Source organism: Pimephales promelas, chromosome 22 (genome assembly GCF_988280905.1).
Source record: "Pimephales promelas chromosome 22, fPimPro1.hap1.1, whole genome shotgun sequence".
NCBI lineage: Eukaryota > Metazoa > Chordata > Actinopteri > Cypriniformes > Leuciscidae > Pimephales > Pimephales promelas.
The window spans coordinates 20,946,920-20,966,940 of NC_142790.1; the positions used below are offsets into that span (position 1 = coordinate 20,946,920).

A 20,021-nucleotide genomic window follows, 5' to 3' on the forward strand; every position below is an offset into this window, starting at 1 on the left:
TCTAATTGGAAATTGCCGGTCTTAGTTCTACAGCCTATATAATGAGCTTAGCTTAAAAAAGAGACTATCACATAATGGCAACAACAAAAAACATCTTACTACTGAGAAGACTTCGCCAATTGCCAGCTGCTTAGTTTGCAGAAACAAACAACGTGTTCCTATTTAAAAGCAAATGACTCTTATGAACTAATTCTTTTTAGTGAATAAAAATCATAGTCAAATTGAATTGCGAACAAATAATTCTTTTGAGTCGGTTCTTTTAATGAATCACTCAAAAAGCTATTCCTTCACTAAATGAATCCGTCAGGTTACTCCATCTGACTGACTCATTGAATGAACTACTTATTATTGTTTTCAGTGATGTCCATTGCAAAATGAAGCATTTTTTGTGTATTTAAATGGTTAGACCTAAAATGTAAACTCCATCATTATTTTCTCACCCTCTTGATGTTACAAACCTGTTGACTTTCTTTAACCTTCTTTACAAATTATTTTGAAGAATGTTGCTTACCAAACCATTTTGGCTATAACCAACCAATGACACACAAACAAAAATATTTCTAAAAAAAAAAAATATTTTCCATAGAGCAAAAGAAAGCTATATAGGCCTACATGTTTGGAACCACATGTGGGTGAGTAAATGACAAAAGAAATGTAATTTATAGGTGAGGTTTGTCAAACGTACATTAATATCATTACTGACTGATCATATAACCAATAATATTGGTCACTCTTTTTCCTAATATTATTTCTATTTTACTGTAATATTGAGCTTTCATATAGCCCATGAGGGAATACCACTACCATGCACATTGTGTGTGTGTGTGTGTGTGTTGAGGTGTCCCAGTGCAGCATGTGGTTCAGAGCCATCCCTTGAAGCCCCTCCTTTGGGACTGTGTGCACATTGCCTGCCATTGTGTGCAGTAGACAGCAGATGGTAGGCTATCGCAGCAGTGACAGACCTAGTCATCTGGCAGGCACCCACATTTCAGGCGGGAAACTCAAGCGTGCTGTTCTGCTGCCAAAGGTGCCTATTAATATAGGTCAGTCTTTCCACTGTTTATGACAGACTGACTGCTGAGAGTTTGGACACTGAGCTGTCCAGGCACATAGCTACACTGTAGAGACTTGCTATAAATAAGCTCATAGGTGATTTTTGAGTTTCGAGAGCAAAAGGGGCCCTTGCCATTAAACTCAACAGAGGCCTATAGTGTACTGCGCTTCGTGTAAGTAGCCTATGAATGATTCCGCTGTGCACACAGTTTAGCAAGCAAGCCATTTATGCCACAAAATTAAAATATATATTTTCCTTGTTATTTTGAGTTAACATCTCACAATTCTGAGTTTATTACACTCAATTCTTTGTTTATTGAGTTTATAACACTCAATTCTGACATTATTTATTGAAATTTTGAATTAACATTTTGCAATTTGTTTATATCACACAATTTTGATTCCCTGCATGTTTACACTGTAAAACAATTTTTTAAAATTTGTTATCACATTTTTTTTTTCCTTTGTCAAATCAACTTAGATTATTTATGTGGTTCAGATAACATAATATTTGTTGTGGCATAATGGCATTTTCATAATTTTAAGGCAACCAGGTTGGGCTACTTACTTAAGTTAAACCAAAAATATTATTTTATTTGTCTCGCTAAGTCTTTCTCCAGACTAGCAGCTGTTCCTCAGGTGATCTGCAGGTGACAGATGCTGCGAGATGAACACTGCAGCAGCTCACTGTATTCATGCCTTTACTTTATTTTGGATTTTTTTTTTTAAATTTTCTGAAGTACAGTTGAACATCAATATGACATCAACAGTCACTGCATCAATGGATTAGGATTAATTAAATTCTGTAAGAGCCCTGCAAAAGGGTCCAGGAGAAAGCTGAAGTCATTGTGACCAAGCCAAGCTCAGCAGATGGTCAAGGCGTCTTATTAAGATAAAACCTGAGAGAAGTCATTTACTGGGGCTGATTCAAAGGAAACAGTATAGCAAAAGTTAATCTTATAATATATGGTGTGCATGATGAGCACTTCATTTCAAACTGAAGTACAGGGATTTGATTTAGAAGCCAGACTGGTCTAGGGAAAGATAATTGTTGTTACATTTTAGAGGTTGATAAGTTTGACCCAAAATAAAAGTTGTTTTCTTTAATTCACAGCAATCAAGAATGTATTAGTAATAAAAAAAGAAAAAGTATACAATAACAACTTTAGTTATAGGGTCCAATTAACTGCTGCTTATTAGCATATTGACTGTTTATTAGTATGCTATAATTCTGTATGACCATATTACATCCCTTAATCCTACCCAGTACCTAAATTTAACATGCTTACCTATTAAATGCAGTAAATGGAGTTTGAGGCAAAAGTTGTATAATAGTTAAATGAGAATTGTACTCTAATATAAAATGTGACCAAATATGCATAACACACATGCATATAAAAAATCCACAAATGCATAGAATTATGTTTGTTAGGATTAATGTATTAATTTAAAAAAAAAAACACAGGCATTATAAGTAAAAGGGATTATAAGTAAAAATCTAAATTTGAGAAAGGTGACAAACAGTTTATATCAGTGCAAAACACACTGCAGTTAATTACATCAGATCCTTAATAAAAATATTTATAAATAACACTATAAGGCAAATATTGAGCCATGAAATTACTATTTTGAGGTGAGCATTTATTAATATACAGTGTGGTAAAAAAAGAAAAAAGTTGTTTAATAGTGTTTCAATTTCCCTCAAGCAATGTTGCAGGTTGCAATGCAATGCAAATAAGTTGATGATGCTGTTACTTTTGGCACATGCTACATGTTCCTTACATCAAAAGATCACTAGTCTGAGTTACAAAGCAGAATAATTGCCCCCAGTCTCCCTCAGTATAGTATCACAGGGTTATTAATGAGTCAACAGCTATTAAGAATGCACACACACACACACACACACACACACACACACACACACACACACACACACACACACACACACACAAAACAGCTACAGTATTACTCCTCAGCCTTCTGTAAAGGGGTCATTCAATCAGCCTCAGCCCCATTGGTGGCCTCCTGGCAGTGACTTTTCCTACGGTGCTAGGACAAGATTCTCTGGAACATGTTGGAAGAGCTGTGTGCGGGCCTCACGTCTGAGCGCCAGGAAAGCGCCCTCCTCCCAATCTTTCCCCCAAGGGACTTGTAGCCTGCCTCTGCTGGGGAACACAAAGAGGAAACAACAAGCACAAAGGACCTGTTTATTCCCAATGACCCAGATTCCAGCGCTTTGACGAGCTGGGAGATAAGTGACAGGCTGTTCAGTATTGGTCCAAGAGCATCACCAATCAAAAGACCAGCGAGGTTTAATCCGCCACACCTTGACCGCTCAAAACAAGACTACATAGTCCCTAAAACGCAGAGAGTCATCAGATAGGAATTCACGCTTGTGAAAAGTGTGTAATTGCACTGGCAGCGTTGTTTATTGGTTGAGAAATGGCATGAAAAGACTTTCCATTGAATTCGGAACAGTATGAAAACATGTTTCCTGCTCATTTTATGCAGTCTCAGTTAAACGTTTGGAATAATTACAATTTTTATGAAATAAGTCTCACCAAGGCTGCATTTATTTGATGAAAAATACAGGAAAAGTAATATTGTGAAATATTATTACAGTATATAATGTTTTCTATTTGAATATATTAGAAAGTGTTATTTATTTCGGTGATGAAAAGCTTTTCAGTGTCACATGATCCTTCAGAAATCAGTTTAATACTGACTTCAGTTTAATGCTGAAGTAACATTTCTTAGTGTCAATGTTGAGAACAGTTTGTGTTGCTTAATAAATAATAAGTAATGGCTGATGAGAATCTGTGCTGTCATCACAGAGTAACTTACATTTTAAAATATGTCTACATAGGCCTATTTAAAATATGTCAATACATACCTATGTCTTAAATATATACATGCGTGTGTGTATTTGTTCAAACACAAACGTTTATTTTGGATGCCTTTTCAATTGTAATAAATATTTAACAATATTTCTGTTTTCTGATTTTCTTTTATCAAATAAAAGCAGCCTTTGAGCAAAAGAGACATTTTATACAAACTTTTGACCAGTGTTTATAAAATGCATAAAAGCCACCGGCAAGGGTTCATTGTGCGAGAATCGATCAGGGCCTGTGTGCTATCTGTGTGCATTGTTTGCTAATGAGCTATGAGCCACCTGTTTGGGGAGTGTGTGATGCTGGGAGGGGGAGCAGCTGCCCGTGTGTGTCGGTGGGGGTCGACGGGCGTCAGCTTCTGTAATTTGCAGACTCATTATATATGGTGGCATTATGCTCACCCCTTGCCCTCCCCTAGGATCACGACAGTCCCAGCTTGGTTTGAACTGTGTGCCGTCGTAAGCCATTCTTAGTGAGCTCATGCCTTTATAACATAAACAAAAGCTTTCAATCACAAAGAAAACAGAGTAGCTGCATTCTCGAAATGTCCTAAAATTCACTTATTTATGTAACAAAATATGATGCAGGAGGAATATAGTGTATGAAATCATGCATGTTCATATAATAAGGTTTTTTTCACTGATCTTAGTTATTAGCATACATTGATATGTTTTACCTAACCTGAGACACATGGGACGGGGAAGTGGCCCCTGCTGGCTATTCTGCACGTGCCCGGTCAACCTCGATTCATGCTTTGAGAGTACCTCAATGACGTCACCCTCTCTAAGTCGTCTGGCCCATACAAATGTTTATTATATCCATGGTCTGTCCCCCGGTCCGGCCATTGAGGCGTGTAGCAGTGTGTTACCACCACCTAGTGGACAGATTATGAATTAGGCCTACTGGATAAACCCCCTAGTTAAAACAGCAGTGGACAGAAATGCAAATAATTTAAAATAAAATGAAATTGTAATTTATGCATTGAATTGTCCACATTGTTAAAAAAAAATTGTTTTCCAATGTGTTTAACATATCAACAAATGCAATAATACTCTAATTAAGTCAGACATTAGACAACTCAAAATGCATAAATCAGCACAAATAGGCAAAACACATGCCAAATTGCAAAGGACAAACTGAGAAAATGGTTGTGAAAACCTCAAACTGTCCTTTGCTTTGCATGTAAATGTGCTGCTGCATCCAGAGGCCTGTTTGTGAGATCCACTGACAGAGATCCCTCTGTTTCTGTATCTGTCCTAAATAAATGCTGCTCACTAATCCACTGCTGATATTTAGGGCTTACTTGATCAACTCAGATCTTCTGCAACAACATCTTTTGATAATATACTATAGATGATGCTGCATGGATTTTTGAGTCCCGAAATGTATTTGCAAGATTCTGTGGACACAAAAAAAATTTATTCATATTCTGCAAATATTTCCAAGCACTCAAGCAAGCAAACACATAATTATTTATTTTGGGGTTTGAAGGTATGTCAGAGTGTAGAGTGCAATGTAGTACAAGTACTGCAATACTAATGAACTGAATGAATATATATATATATATATGCTTATATTCTATGGTGTATCAATACACACCATGCATCCTCAGCATAGCAGTGCTAATTGATTTGGCATTAGGTGTGCCCTATTTTTTCCATTGGCGTGGGGTGTTTGTATGGTTATTGTTTGACTAATGATGCTTTACAGCTTGACAGCAGTCAACAGATGGGTACTTCCCCTTCCAAAGCCCCCCAGCTGATCTGAGATGGTGTTGGTGGTCAAACACCATCCATCAACTCATCAAGAACAGGGTATTAATCTGCTTAGAAAGAGCCACCAATTCTGTAGACGCATCAATATTTTGAACATATGGCATTTTGTTTTTCAATTGGTGGATGGGTGAGGGTATTATGCTCATTTAATTCACATTAAATTACTACATCGTTAAAGTAACATGCAACTAATAATTCCCTATGATCAATCAAGAACTACAACAAATTCTGACATAAATGTTGTTTACTTACAGTTTAGCTTGGTCAAATGTGTAAATTTTATGTGAGGTCATTGCAGTACAATGAGTACAACCAACTCATAAACATAGCCTAAATATGAATTTGGATGCATTACATGAATGCACCTCCAGGTGGCTGCATTGACTTTCAAATGTTTAATAAATAAAAAAATATATTTTTCTGACATTAAATGGCAAACAACCATGTCAGTATGCTAGCATGCGAGAAGTACATACCCATTTATGTAAAAGTTCTAAGAAGTAATCAGCAAACCAGATTATGATAACATTTCCAGAACTATCAGTGGTTTGAAAATTAAACTCCATTTATTCCTAAATGGAACGACAAATATGTACGCTTTATAAAAAATAAAATAATAAATGCAAGAAATAAAAGATTTGAACGATATTTGGATATTAACATGTTGCTATAAACACACACAACATATTTATAAAGAAAATTGATTTTTATTAAGTAGTTTAGCACTTTTTTATTATAATCAAGCATGTCATCCTATTTCTTGAAATAAAACATTTTAAGTCACAAATTATTTATACACAGTACTAATAATCATTAGCGTTAGATGTTAGTATTGTCTATAGTTTAATTTCTAAAAATAATGTATCCGCAGAGTGATTCTCATTATTATATTACAGCACATATTGTATCACTCAACTCATAATAACATGCTTTTGTTATTTGCTTTATATAACTTTTTAGTGAATATTTTGCAAGATTCAAAAGACCATGACAAATCAGAGAAGATTTAAATTTATTGTGAAATCACTAATGAACAACAGGTGGCAATATTAAATCACATCATACAACAAGAAAAAGTCAAATTATCTTATCTTCATTTATAAAGACGGTAAATCTGAACATCAATATACAACCATATTGTACAGATTCAAACTCCAGCACCAAGGCACTCAAAGTTATGTTTTTTATCTGACACATGACATCATGTGTACAATATATAGGATTTTACAGTAAAAAGTCCACATTGCCGTAGATTTTAACGCTTTCCTTGCTTCATGTTAGGTTTTCGTCCTTTGCCTTTGGGACCCTTTCCCTTTCCACCAGCCATTCCTTTTCCTTTCCCTTTTCCTTTACCAGACATGTTTCCTTTTCGCCCCTTCTTTCCAAAGCTTTTCTTGCTCTTTTGAGCCGATTCCCTGTCCTCTTCCCTCATTTGCTTATTCACAGCTTTCGTGACATCAAGTCGTGGCTTCTTACTGTCCATTACTTTGAGTAAATCCAGCTGTTTTTGTTTCTCACTACCAAAGTCACCAATAAGAGGCTGGAATTTTCTCTTTTTCCCAGTATTTTTGGACGTTTTCTCCTTGGGCAGTTTCTCCTGGAATTTACCAACAGAGGCGGTGGAAATCTTGGCAACATTGACAGCTTGTGCCAGCTCTGATTTGGACTGCTGAGGGGTGGGAGCGAGCCCCATTCCAGGCACCTTGATCTTCTGAGCTCTGGCGACGTTCTTCAGTCTGTTGTACTCATTCCTGGCCACTCTCTCTTTCTTGGCTTTATTCCTTTTTGCAAACTGGTCCTCGTTGGGATCTGCAGTCACTGGGACCTCTATCAGCCATTCCTTGGTGTCATCATTGGCACGTTTGTAACCCCATCGCCTCTTCCATTCCTTGTGAACTTCATCCCACACCAAGTTGGTCTTCTTTTTCTTCTGAATGCCCTTCAGCTTGGCAAACTGTTCCCATTTTGTAGGAGGCTTTGGTTTCGGTGCAGGCTTTTCCCTGGGTAATGGTGTGGTTGGATCTGGTAGCTTGGCGACGATTACTTCATCAACCTTTTCTGTTGGAAGTTTCCATATCTCGTTGATGAGAAGTTGTGCGTTATCTCTCGCTAAAGAGCGTAGAAAGTCCTCTCCTTTGTTGTCTTTAAATTCCCGAGTATCTATCCGGTTCTTGTCAAACGCAAGCAAATTACCCGGGTCAAATTCGACATCTAACTCTTTGTTTACTGTAATACTTCTTAGTTTTTCAGCCTCGTCTCTCTCTGCTTTAGCGAGCACGTCTTCTATACTGCACGAAGCCATTTTGGTTCTAATGACACACAACGTGGTTTTCTCACATGTGCTGCTGCAAGCGGAAGGACTTTATTTCAAAATAAAGGACTTGAAAACTCACTTTTAAAAAAATAAAAATCAGATATATATTTTTTAAATGTATATTTAAAATGAACGTAATTTTGTTTTGCACACAAAGGTTTGGAAAACAATAATACATGTAATTTAAAAGTGTCTATTTATTATAGTAATCTCATAATCTGTACTCTTCGGAAGAACCGACTAACTAGCGGGACGTCCCATCGGCTCTGTGGCGCAATGGATAGCGCATTGGACTTCTAGGTTGAAAAACGGGGTCATTCAAAGGTTGTGGGTTCGAGTCCCACCAGAGTCGAATTTTGTGTTCAGATTCAGAATTAATAACATGGCCATAGGCCAGAAGTTACGGTGAGTGTTCGGAGCATAGGGTTCGGAGTCGGAGATGTGAATCGGATCCAATCAAACAAAATTCAATGATTCACTCTGTGTGTGAATCGTATAGATTAACCGAACAGCTTTGTTCTATATTAAATCTATTTTTTATCACCCCTATGCTCAGATTATTTAGAGTATTTTGAGGAACAATAAAATACAAACCATAGAAATAGTAAATAGACGAATATGGTTACAGTTTAGAATAAAGATATAACAATAACAAACATATACTGTAAAATGTCATTTCCAATAATTTTAAAGGGAAACGAATGTCAAAAATGCTTCATGTTATTTAATTAACGTTTAACTGATTGTGATTTGTATTTGTGTGGTTATTATAGTCAAATAAACAATATGTTCCATCTAAATTATGGTGATAAACCATAAATAACAAATAACATAAATAACCCTTGGTAAATTACAAATTATATAAAAATTACATTAGTACTGCCCACCATTTTTAGTCTGCACCCTTTTAAAAATCTGATTCAAACTGAATCAGGTTTGTCAAACGGATCACTGAACTACGTCAGATCAGATTGGACGGCTGCTGACAACGTCATATCCGCTGCTCGAGTTTCCCCGGGAAGACACTTTGGCGCGGAATCTGTTGTTTTGGCTCGGCGCTTCTGAAGAAGGGTGGAATTCTACCTCACATCAGGCACTAATTTATGTTAATGGCTCCTGTATCAAATCCCGATAAAGACATGGACGGTGGGGATTGTGGTGAGCGTGTTTACAGTGCTTAGTGTTATTAGCTTACAAAGTAGTACAGCATTTAACGTTAGACCGGTAAAGTTAGCTGCCTGTACTATCAACGGCAGCGCTAAAATAATAAACACAAATGAACTTATTTTCTTCTACCAATCCCTAAAATATGCGTTTATGCAAATATTCTTATGTGTAATGCACTTTTCTTTGACGTTTCATCATTTAAATGCAAATTGAACATTAATGTCAATGTTTACTTGTCAAATTAACGTTACTCTTTCCAACCCGACACATAATTGCTTACTCATACGATGATGAACTTGCAACTTTCCTTTGTGTAATAGACTATAGATTGTAAAATATCTTTTTACATTTGCAATAACATATTTTTAATAAAGAATGTTTAATAAAATTATGGCTCCTTGGACCATTTAAGTCTTTGTTATAGTAATAACAACAGTAATATCAGTGATACCTTGTTTGATTCCCTGGACTCAACTATTCAACTATGGATTTTTCACTAGTCCCATCAGAAAAAATATAAATGTTTTTATATATATATATATATATATATATATATATATATATATATATATATATATATATATATATATATATATAAACATTTATATTTTTTCTTTTTTTAAAAAAAATGTTTTTTTCTGGTTTCATAACATTATGAAACCAGTAATAATATATTTGTAGTTATATATATATATATATATATATATATAACTACAAATATATTATTACTGGTTTCATATTACATATCTTTGAAGTAAAACATTAATTAATATGTATACAAATTATTATTATTTTTTTTAATTTTCAATAATAACCTGAAATCATACAGTGTAAGTGACTATGTTTGATAAAAAAAAACAACACTGTGATTTGTTTTTAATCTGATTCTTGTCATTTCAGTTTGCTATATAGCATGATTTATGCTTGTTGGAGTATGATTTTACTGAACCACTTTTAATTGTCCTACAGATGCATCCGACACATGTGGCATTGCAGCCTCACGTTCCAGGCGGGAGAAAAAAGAGAAAGTGGGGCGCAAGTCAGCTTTAGAGCAAATTAAACGAGCCAAGAAGGGAGAGAAGGTTAAATATGAGGTACATTGCATGTCAGCTGTTGGTACACATCTCCTGTGCTGTTCTAGTGTTTTGACATTGTCTTGTGATCAGGTGGAAGAGTTCACCAGTGTGTATGAGGAGGTGGATGAAGAGCAGTACTCAAAAATGGTGCGGGAGAGACAGGATGATGATTGGATCATTGATGACGGTCCGTTAAATTTTCATAGCTAAACTCAATCAATGTTTGATCTTGCACACCAGCTGAACGTATGTTGTGTTTGTCAGATGGGACAGGCTATGTCGAGGATGGCCGAGAAATCTTTGATGATGATTTGGATGATGATGCACTAGAGAAGGGCCCTAAAAGTGAGTGTTGAAAAATCAGTGCCTTTCATTTTCTTTGGAAATACCAAGCATTGTTCTTTGAGTTGTCTTTACCAGTTTATTATCGTAAACAGGTAAACAAGGTGGAAAGGGAGGCGATTCAAAAAAAAATGCGAAAAAAATGCCTGTCAGTAAACCCAACAGCATTAAAAGCATGTTCATGAATAGCAATGTGAAGAAACCTACTGAGGTAAGACTCAATTTGCCACTCTGTTCACTGTATGTTTTTTTTTCAATGTAATTGACCTTTATGTAACTATTTAATCAAAAAAATTAATTAAATGAATTTGCACTTCAATATTTAAGGAGTAGTTCAACCAAGAAGGAAAGTTCTGCCATTATTTGGCATTTGCTAAGGAGGTCAAAGAGGTAAACATTTTTCTGTAGTTTGAACAGGATTGTCTTTTTCCATGATTTGCATTGTAGAAACACGTGGATCTGTCTCAAGACGATCTTCTGGGAGATATTCTGCAGGACCTGCACTCTGAGGTGAATGTTTATGACCTTTTGTATTAATAGATAACGGTCTACTTTTAATACAGACATCCTGTAGGCGCTTTCAGTCTACAATGTTCATACTACATGTCAGTCATTGCCACTATATGACCTCATGATCATTTGAATGTTTCACAGAAGCCGGTTTTGCTTACTCCACCTCCAGTCATTACTCTGAAGAAGAAGAAGAAAACACTGGGATCTCCTATGAATCCATTTTCAGTCAAAGCACAGGTGCCAAAGTTTTTTTTCTTCATGAAGATGCATAAGGGTTTCTGTCACATTTATTCAGAATGGATGCATTAAAGTGATCAAAAGTGACAGTAAAGACATTTATATAATGTTACACAATATTTAAGGTCTGTTATTTGAGCTTTCTATTCATCAAATAATACTAAATGTATTATGATTTCCACAAAAATAATCAGCACAGCTTTATAAGGATGTTGAAAAATATTTCTTAAGCACTAAGCCAACATATTAAAATGACTTCTGAATGATCATGAGACACTGAAGATTTGCCATCACAGGAATATAGTATATATATATATACAGAACACAGTTATTTTAAATTGTAATGATATTCCACAATATCACAGTTTTTACAGTATTTTTGGTGAATATTTTCTAATCTCTTTGGTAAGCACAATATTTCTTTAAAAAACATCTTTCTGACCTTAAACTTTTAAATGGTAGTGTAAATAGGATGTTACATATTGTAAGTTACATAAAATAGTCACTATACAAAACTTTTGTCCATCTCTTAGAATTCACCTGAAGTCCAAATGTCAAAGCCCAGACCTGTGGTGACGCGGATTCCTCCAGCTGAACCTTCACACAAGCCTTCTGCTCATATTAAACCTAGTAAACCTGCTACCACACAGATAAAGGAGCCCAAGACAGAGGAGCCTGAAGGTATGTCTGACCTCAATATTTGGGTGAAATGTCTTGAAAATATGTTGCCTTTAATTGATGTTTTAAACTTGTAATTAGAAGATGCAATTGAGTTTGATGAGATGGACTTTGATGAGCCCATGGAAGCTGAGATCCTGGAGGAGGAGCCAGTGAAAATGAAGGCTGAGCCTGAGATCACACCCACTGTTAAAGTGGAGCCCAAGACTGAGCCACGGGATGAGATGTTAATGTATGTTTGCAACACACAGGCTATACATTAAAGCAGTATACTCTACTAAGGATGCCATAACATTCCTCTTTGCTCTCCTCAGATCTGGACTGGTTGGTGGCATGGGCTGGGAGAAGATGGAGGAGGGGGAACCAATGGAGACTCCTGTGGATGTGCAGGTGGACTCAAGCCAGCTCCCGTTGGTGGAGGGACCTGATGGAGATATGGTTTTTCGCTTTTACTGGTTGGATGCTTTTGAAGACGTGTATAACCAACCTGGTGAGCATCTGCTCCTCCATGATTTTGCATAATGTCTATAGACCATTTTGCGAGATGTAAACCACACTGGTCCAGAATCACTTCCTGTTTCAGTTTGTAACTGTTTTCTTTATTTCACATGTAAAGAAAAAATCTTAAAGATGTTTGTTTAACTTTTTGATTCAGTTTTATATGTTCTGTTGGTTGTATTTTATCCCAGCTTTTATGTAGTGTTAAAAAACTGAAACAGGAAGTGCTTCTGGACCAGCTTTCTTTACATCTTGCAAAATGGTCTGTACAAATCCTAATTTCCATTGTTTTCGGGTCTTTTGACTCATAATTCTGTAATCAAATGTGATGCTATTTAGGAAAACTCTTTGGATGTCGCGCTGGTACGTTTTCAGTAAGGTTTAAAAACAGATTTTTGTCAGTTTTTGTCAAAATTGGGTTTTCAGTAAATTATTCTATAACATCTTGTTTATCATGTCTGATTATATCTTGGGAAAATTCACTAGTTTAGTGCAGAAAAATAGCGATTTATATAATGGCAAGCTGAAAACAGCCCATTTAGCTCTTCTCTTAACACTACAAAGACAGTTACGCAAAATAAAATAAACCACATAACAGAATAAAGGTCCCGCCAGTGCTGTTTAAACTACAACAGCACGCAAGTTTTCATTTATTTGTTTTTATCCAGCATTATTTTGTGGTGTGATGCGGAGCACAAGAGAACAACAAAGTCTGAAGCTGCTCGCTTAAAAGATCTTGCTCGCCTCTCAATCGTCCAATTTCAAAATGGTTTTCACAGAATGAATTTTGAGTTTGTAAGCTTTCGAATGATACCTAATCTATGATGATTACTAAAATATGTGATATAAAAAAGGCAATAGAAAAAGAGCACAAGTCGTCCCGCTAGCAGGACGTGACAGTTAATTAAACCTGTTTTTCTCAATTCCGTTTCTGAAAATCATAGCGATCAGCCGCCTTCAGATAACCACAGCTTTTGTTACAGACAAAGATAAAAAAAATAAAAACAGATTTGGAAAAACAGATTTGTCTCAAAACCTGTTAAATGTTAAATTTCACCATGTAGTGGGTTTTCCCAGATCGCATCACAAATGCTTGAACTTCAGATTTTCAATTTTAATGTTTTCCTTTCCTATTTCTACATAATTGCAATGATTTGATTTCCCTAAAAGGTTGTTCTTTTCTTTTTTTTCTGTCAAGGTGTGGTGTACCTGTTTGGAAAGGTCTGGATTGAGTCGGCTAAAGCACATGTCAGCTGTTGTGTTGCTGTAAGGAACATCGAGAGGACGGTGTATCTCCTTCCTCGAGAACATGTAAGACTGCTCTTATTTAGTCTACATGCAGATACAAAAATTTGCATCTTTAATTAATTTTTTTGAGTTACTGTGGTTTAGAAAGTGAATCTGGCAACAGGCGAGCAGATGGACAGTGTGGTAGGAATGATGGATGTGTACCAAGAGTTCAACAGTCTCTCTGAGAAGTTCAAAATCATGAAGTTTAAGTCCAAGGTAATTGCTGCTATCTATCATAATTACTTTCTGTGCCTTGGAAACTACAAACATGCATTTATAAAACATGCTTCTCCTGTTTCAACAGCCAGTGACCAAGAATTATGCTTTTGAGATCCCAGATATCCCTTCACAGAGCGAGTACCTTGAAGTCAAATACTCTGTGAGTAGACGTCTCTCAAAACAGTCATGGCTATTTTATAGAAACTTCCTGAAATGAGTCTGAAGTGTTTTTTGTAATGTGCACATTCGCTTTCTGTAGGCTGAGCTTCCTTCGTTGCCATCGGAGCTGAAGGGCTCAACATTTTCCCATGTGTTTGGCACCAACACCTCCAGTTTGGAACACTTCCTCCTTAATAGGAAGATCCGGGGACCTTGCTGGCTTGATGTGAAGACCCCTCGTAAGATTTAATCTCTCGTGTAAAACATACAAACAAACCATTTCTCAGGATTTCCTATACAAATGAGAATTCAGTAACTCTTGATGATCATCCAAATATTGTAATAATTTACTATCCACCACTCTCACCATCACCTCTAGAGCTGAGCAATCAGCCTATTAGCTGGTCTAAGGTGGAGGCTGTCGCACAGAAGAGTGACCTGATCTCAGTAGTTAAAGACCTGCTACCACCTCCTCTGGTCGTCATGTCCATAAGCCTCAAGACTGTGCAGAACCCAAAGACCCACCAGAATGAGGTAAAATCTGGCTCTGAACCCTCTGACACTCTCTGCGAGAGATTCAAAATAACTAAATATTAAATCATATTTGTTAGATTGTAGTTTAGCCTCACTTGTACATCTTTTAAACGCTTACCTTGTCTGTCTTACCTTGAGCAGATTGTTTCCCTCGCTGCCCTCATACATCATCAATTTCCTGTGGACAAAGCTCCACCACGGCCCCCTTTCCAGACCAATTTCTGTGGTAAGTTCCTCCACTCTGCATCTTTATAGCTTGAGTGTGAGAGTAATGTCCAAAACTCTCCAATGAACATCAAAATTAGTTTTAACGCATTCTGATCATTTTTGAGCCAGAAGAGACTTCTGAATTCATACTTCTAAGTTAGATTGCTCTCAAAAATACATGTGTAAAATACATCTTTTCCATATCTCACACACTTTAAGTGCTGAATTTTGTTGATAAACATGAATATGCATGCATAAACATGCTATAAACAGGCAACAAATCAATGTGATCAGAAAATACTACACCCAAAGGAGTGATTGAATACCAAATCTTAATTTGAAATTGAAAGGAACTGCCACCTATTAGATAAACCATTGTAAACAATCCAAGTAAAATTTATATTTTGTTTCAAAACACAATTTTTCAGACAAAACGGCAACTATTATTCTAGAAAATGTAGGTTTCATAAATTTGGACTGTTTTTGAGTAGTCATAAAGTGAAAGTTCAAAGTACTTGCAGATTTTTAAAAAATACATTATAAGGCTTAAATGAATCTTTTTTTCGATTTTGATAGTCATTTTTTAAATATCACAGCTTGTTTAAGCTTATATAACTAATTATTTTCTGTTACAGTGGTGAGCAAGCCCAGCGACTGTATCTTCCCATATGATTTTAAAGATGCAGTCAGGAAAAAGGTAATTGTTCTTATCTCCCAATGAAGTTTACGTTGTTTTGGATTTATGAATAAGATGATTATGTGTTCAATAAAACCCTCTTGCTTTTGCTTGTTGATTTTACTCAGAACGGGATTGTGGAGATTGCCGGTACAGAGCGTGCACTTTTGGGTTTCTTCTTGGCCAAGTTGCACAAGATTGATCCAGATGTCTTAGTGGTGAGTTTAAATGTGCTCAGTTAGCTCGTACATAGCTGATGCATTTTATTTATACAAACATTTCTTTTGACTACATCTTCCATCTGATGCTGTAGGGCCATGACATCTTTGGTTTTGACCTTGAAGTGCTCCTGCAGAGGATCAGTGTGTGCAAAGTGCCTCACTGGTCAAAGATTGGCCGTCTAAGAAGAGCCAACATGCCTAAACTGGGGGTCAGAAGTCTTCTTTGACATGACGTCATATCAGATTATGATTTTGTCAAGCAAGCTTTAATCCATTTGTGCATCTTTTTTTTTTAATCTCAGGGTCGCAGTGGCTTTGCTGAGAAGAGTGCCACTTGTGGACGCCTGGTCTGTGATATTGAGATCTCTGCCAAAGAACTGATCAGGTGTAAGAGTTATCACCTGACTGAGCTGGCTGCCCAGATCTTAAAGACGGAGAGGATTGTGGTGCCACCAGAGAACATAAGGAACTTCTACAGGTTTGCTGTTGGGTTGTATTTGAATCCTTCTTCATTCATGAGAATATTTTCTATTATTGCTGCAGTGTTTGAATTTTTCTATACATTTTTCAATAGTGATTCCCCCCACTTACTCTACCTTTTGGAGCTCACCTGGATGGATGCTAAGCTGATTCTGCAAATCATGTGCGAGCTGAACGTGCTGCCTCTGGCAATGCAGATCACTAACATTGCCGGTAACGTCATGGTAAGATACCTTTAAATAAGTCAATTTTTACTAGACCTACGGTAACCACTTTCTAGAATGGCGTTTCTTATTTGATATACAATCAGTATAAGACGCATAAATGTCTTGTTCTGGTTTATATGCCAAAAATTGCATTTGTATTCCGACATGTGAGTCAATCGCTTTGAGCTGCATCCTACTTGCCTTATCACTCTAGTGGTTTAGATTTTCACTAGCTTCACCATGTTTTTTATATTCTTTATATTTATTGTCTTATTAGGCCAATTCAGTGCGATTATGCGATATCAAATAAAGCATGTAATTCATGCTTTTCTTATGCTTGCTCTTTCATCGACTCTCTTGTTCTCCCACAGTCTCGTACTTTAATGGGTGGACGCTCTGAAAGGAACGAGTACCTACTGCTCCATGCTTTCCATGAGAAGAACTTCATTGTTCCAGACAAGCAGTTCTTCAAGAAGCCACAACAAAATCTGGTATTATATATATACCCCCCCCCCCCCCCCCCCCCATATTGCAGTTGTCAGACCATTTTAGCCTTAATTGATTCTTTTCCAATACTTTTGTCTTTTAATTCTGTTCTTAGGCAGAGGATGAGGATGTTGACCCAGGAAAAGCCAAATCCAACAAAAGGAAGAAGGCAGCTTATGCTGGAGGTCTGGTGCTGGACCCAAAAATTGGTGAGTTATTGTGTCTTAGGGTTGTCAAAAGTACTGACTGCGGTGTTCACAAGCTCATCGGATATGTCTGTGATTGGCTACAATGATCAACGCACTGGAGCGTTTGATAGGACATGGAAGTGTTTTGAAAGATGCCTGCTTTCAAACTTTCCCGTGTTTATCTGTGCAAGCGCTTAATGAACAGCGTCATTGACGTATATTTGATGAGTGCGTGAGACAGTGGCCAATCACAGGTGTTTACAATTCCACTCAACTGCGCTCAAAGCAACTTGGAACAGAAGTTGGTACTTTTGACAACACTATTGTGTCTTTGTTCATCTCATGGGTTGCGTTTATGTTTGTGCCTCCCAAATCATCTATTCAATCTTCTGCCACCAGGTTTCTATGATAAGTTCATTCTGCTGTTGGACTTCAACAGCTTGTATCCCTCCATCATTCAGGAGTTCAACATCTGCTTTACTACCGTTGAGAGAGGAGCGACCAATGCACGCAAGAAAACTGAGGTGTGTCAAGGGGGCTGTGTCTACATGGGTAGCTTAGTATATTTTAAGCATGCCCTAAACTTCCATGATTACAGGAGGATGAAGATGAAATTCCAGAGCTGCCAGATCAGAGTCTGGAGATGGGCATTCTTCCCAAAGAAATTCGAAAACTGGTGGAGCGCCGAAAACAGGTCAAACAGCTAATGAAGCAAGCGGACCTCAACCCTGACCTGTACTTGCAGGTAAATAAAATCCCAGGAAAGACTTAAATACCTTTCTGCATTTATAATAAACTTTTGTGGCAATTTGAACACCTTGCATCTAAAGAGTCTTATCCTAGCTCTCATTTGTTTTTTTTAAACACAGTAAAGACTTTAAATGCATTCAATCCTTGATGAATCTCCTCTCATAGTATGATATCAGGCAGAAGGCCCTTAAGCTGACAGCTAACAGCATGTACGGATGCCTTGGCTTTTCCTTCAGTCGCTTTTACGCCAAGCCTTTGGCTGCATTGGTCACTCATAAAGGAAGAGAGGTATGTAACAATACACATTACTATATTTAGTGCGTACTGTTTAGATCTACTGTACTCCTGCTGATTGAAAGGTTTCTGTTTACCATGTTTTTTGCAGCATTAAGAATTGTGATCAATCGCAGATGTTGCACAGTTATGCACGTGAATGTAGTTGCCAATGATTGAATCAGGCTTTCGTTTAACGGTTCTGATATCAAGGGAAATACTCGATAATGATTTTTCGTCAATGAGCTGACACTGATTGAAACGGGATGTTAGGTGGAACTTGTTTTGTATCTTTCATCACTGACTTTAGTTTTATTTAATTAACATTAGTTTTTCTCAGCCTGTATTCCTGTAAGAAACTAAAATTTAAATGTATACATTTTATGAATATAGATTACTTTAAAGCTTATACAATCCTACCAGGATTTTTTTTTGGTGGGAATTTCCAGAAATATGCACAAAGTTTTACCACATTTACCATATTGTCTGTTGTTAGATGCCTTTTTTTAATTCAACTTATATTAATTATTTAGTTATAGTATTTTTAGTTCTTCAACTTCGTGTTATTTAGTTGCCAAGCCAACGTTTTTAATATTTATATTTTTCTATTATATTTATTTTTTTGTTTTTAGTTTTTTTTTGTTTCAATTTAAAATTACAATTAAATTTTTGTTTTGTTTGATTTAGCAGTAACAATAGCTTAACAATAGTTTTCTGACAAATGATTTAGTATACTACAAAGTGTTTCATTACCATTCATAAACCATTGGCGCCATGCTCAGTTCCTGACACTAGAGTGCAGTCTTAACTCAGCCATCCTCGTTTCCACGCACAAGCTGCTCCACGGGCCTCTGGCTGTGAAATCCCTCTTTCCTCATGAGCTGTTCTCTTTTGTGCTTTAACCAATTTGCCTTGATCTCTTGTTCCTTTTATGCCACCTCCTTGGCATGATTGCCGGCTACCTACTCTTGAGTTTAATGAGACCCGACTTTTGAAATCCCACTGGGATGTAGCAATACAAACGGCGACATATTCATGTTCATGCCCCTCTCCCTTCTTCCACATTGCCGCTGGACGTTGTGGGGCATTGTTTGAAATGTGGGGGGAACCAGTAATTATAATCTCTTTGCATTAGCCCCAGAATTCAACATGCAGCTTTTTACTGCCTGTGACTCGTTTGTTACAAGAGCAACAAAAAAAAAAAACCAATAAGTTCAATGAGAGGAAAAAGGAAAGCTTGTGACATTGATTTCTGCATTGGAGGATTTAATTCTGCAGTTCTGAAACCACTTCACTAGAGTCCGCCAATATTAGTATGCGATTCTTCATGTCGGCAAGCCCAGCTTGACTCAACAACCCTAATTACTTTGATTAGTCTTATTGTGATACATATTCTCCACTGTCAACCAGCGTGGTGCCGAACTGTGTGCTAAGATCAATGGGAAATGGAAGGGGGGGGGGGACGTCGACGGTAGCACCAAATACTCACACTTGCGTTACGTTGACCCTGACATTAGTGCGTAAATTTGGATTCTCATGTATTCAGTTGCCATTTATATTTTGATTGAGTGGCTTCTTTATCTGTTGAGAACCATGTTAGCGATAGGCTTTGGTGTTGAGGATGCCATTTTTTCCATGGTGCTAAAGATGCTTGATTTTGCCCCCATTTGGCCTCCTGAGCTTCTCGTCTTTCCTGATTTGCCTACGGTAAGGGGATCTGGTCAAGCCCCCGGTGATTCTCGGCTTGTTGAAATATGCAGGTTCTCAGAGCCGCGATGGAGATGACGG

At 37.0% G+C, this 20,021-nt stretch overlaps 2 protein-coding genes and 1 non-coding gene across 4 annotated transcripts in view; 2 read left to right on the forward strand and 1 right to left on the reverse strand.

The window, feature by feature from the left end:
- Positions 1 to 6,714: 6,714 nt before the first annotated feature.
- On the reverse strand, positions 6,715 to 8,040 carry rrs1 (ribosome biogenesis regulator 1 homolog). The gene has a single exon (XM_039685175.2). It carries the CDS (start codon positions 8,019 to 8,021, stop codon positions 6,975 to 6,977), a length of 1,047 nt encoding a protein of 348 aa, XP_039541109.1. The 5' UTR covers positions 8,022 to 8,040; the 3' UTR covers positions 6,715 to 6,974.
- A 255-nt stretch (positions 8,041 to 8,295) lies between these two features.
- trnar-ucu (transfer RNA arginine (anticodon UCU)) lies at positions 8,296 to 8,385 on the forward strand. Its single transcript is given in 2 exon segments — positions 8,296 to 8,332; positions 8,350 to 8,385. It is a non-coding gene; the product is annotated as a tRNA-Arg (tRNA).
- A 646-nt stretch (positions 8,386 to 9,031) lies between these two features.
- pola1 (polymerase (DNA directed), alpha 1) overlaps positions 9,032 to 20,021 on the forward strand; it is a 50,622-nt gene continuing 39,632 nt past the window's right edge. Inside the window, exons 1-26 of one of the 2 annotated variants that reach the window (XM_039684939.2) lie at positions 9,032 to 9,191; positions 10,170 to 10,294; positions 10,367 to 10,463; positions 10,541 to 10,621; positions 10,714 to 10,829; positions 11,066 to 11,128; positions 11,273 to 11,368; positions 11,902 to 12,049; positions 12,128 to 12,278; positions 12,361 to 12,536; positions 13,743 to 13,855; positions 13,937 to 14,050; positions 14,139 to 14,213; positions 14,313 to 14,451; positions 14,592 to 14,746; positions 14,888 to 14,972; positions 15,589 to 15,650; positions 15,758 to 15,847; positions 15,943 to 16,059; positions 16,153 to 16,328; positions 16,425 to 16,554; positions 16,908 to 17,027; positions 17,138 to 17,231; positions 17,610 to 17,734; positions 17,809 to 17,955; positions 18,126 to 18,248. In XM_039684939.2, the coding sequence (XP_039540873.2) occupies positions 9,137 to 9,191; positions 10,170 to 10,294; positions 10,367 to 10,463; positions 10,541 to 10,621; positions 10,714 to 10,829; positions 11,066 to 11,128; positions 11,273 to 11,368; positions 11,902 to 12,049; positions 12,128 to 12,278; positions 12,361 to 12,536; positions 13,743 to 13,855; positions 13,937 to 14,050; positions 14,139 to 14,213; positions 14,313 to 14,451; positions 14,592 to 14,746; positions 14,888 to 14,972; positions 15,589 to 15,650; positions 15,758 to 15,847; positions 15,943 to 16,059; positions 16,153 to 16,328; positions 16,425 to 16,554; positions 16,908 to 17,027; positions 17,138 to 17,231; positions 17,610 to 17,734; positions 17,809 to 17,955; positions 18,126 to 18,248 (2,973 nt within the window). In that variant the 5' untranslated portion in view covers positions 9,032 to 9,136. The remainder of the gene's footprint in view (positions 9,192 to 10,169; positions 10,295 to 10,366; positions 10,464 to 10,540; positions 10,622 to 10,713; positions 10,830 to 11,065; positions 11,129 to 11,272; positions 11,369 to 11,901; positions 12,050 to 12,127; positions 12,279 to 12,360; positions 12,537 to 13,742; positions 13,856 to 13,936; positions 14,051 to 14,138; positions 14,214 to 14,312; positions 14,452 to 14,591; positions 14,747 to 14,887; positions 14,973 to 15,588; positions 15,651 to 15,757; positions 15,848 to 15,942; positions 16,060 to 16,152; positions 16,329 to 16,424; positions 16,555 to 16,907; positions 17,028 to 17,137; positions 17,232 to 17,609; positions 17,735 to 17,808; positions 17,956 to 18,125; positions 18,249 to 20,021) is intronic. The other variant, XM_039684940.2, reaches the window with a different exon arrangement.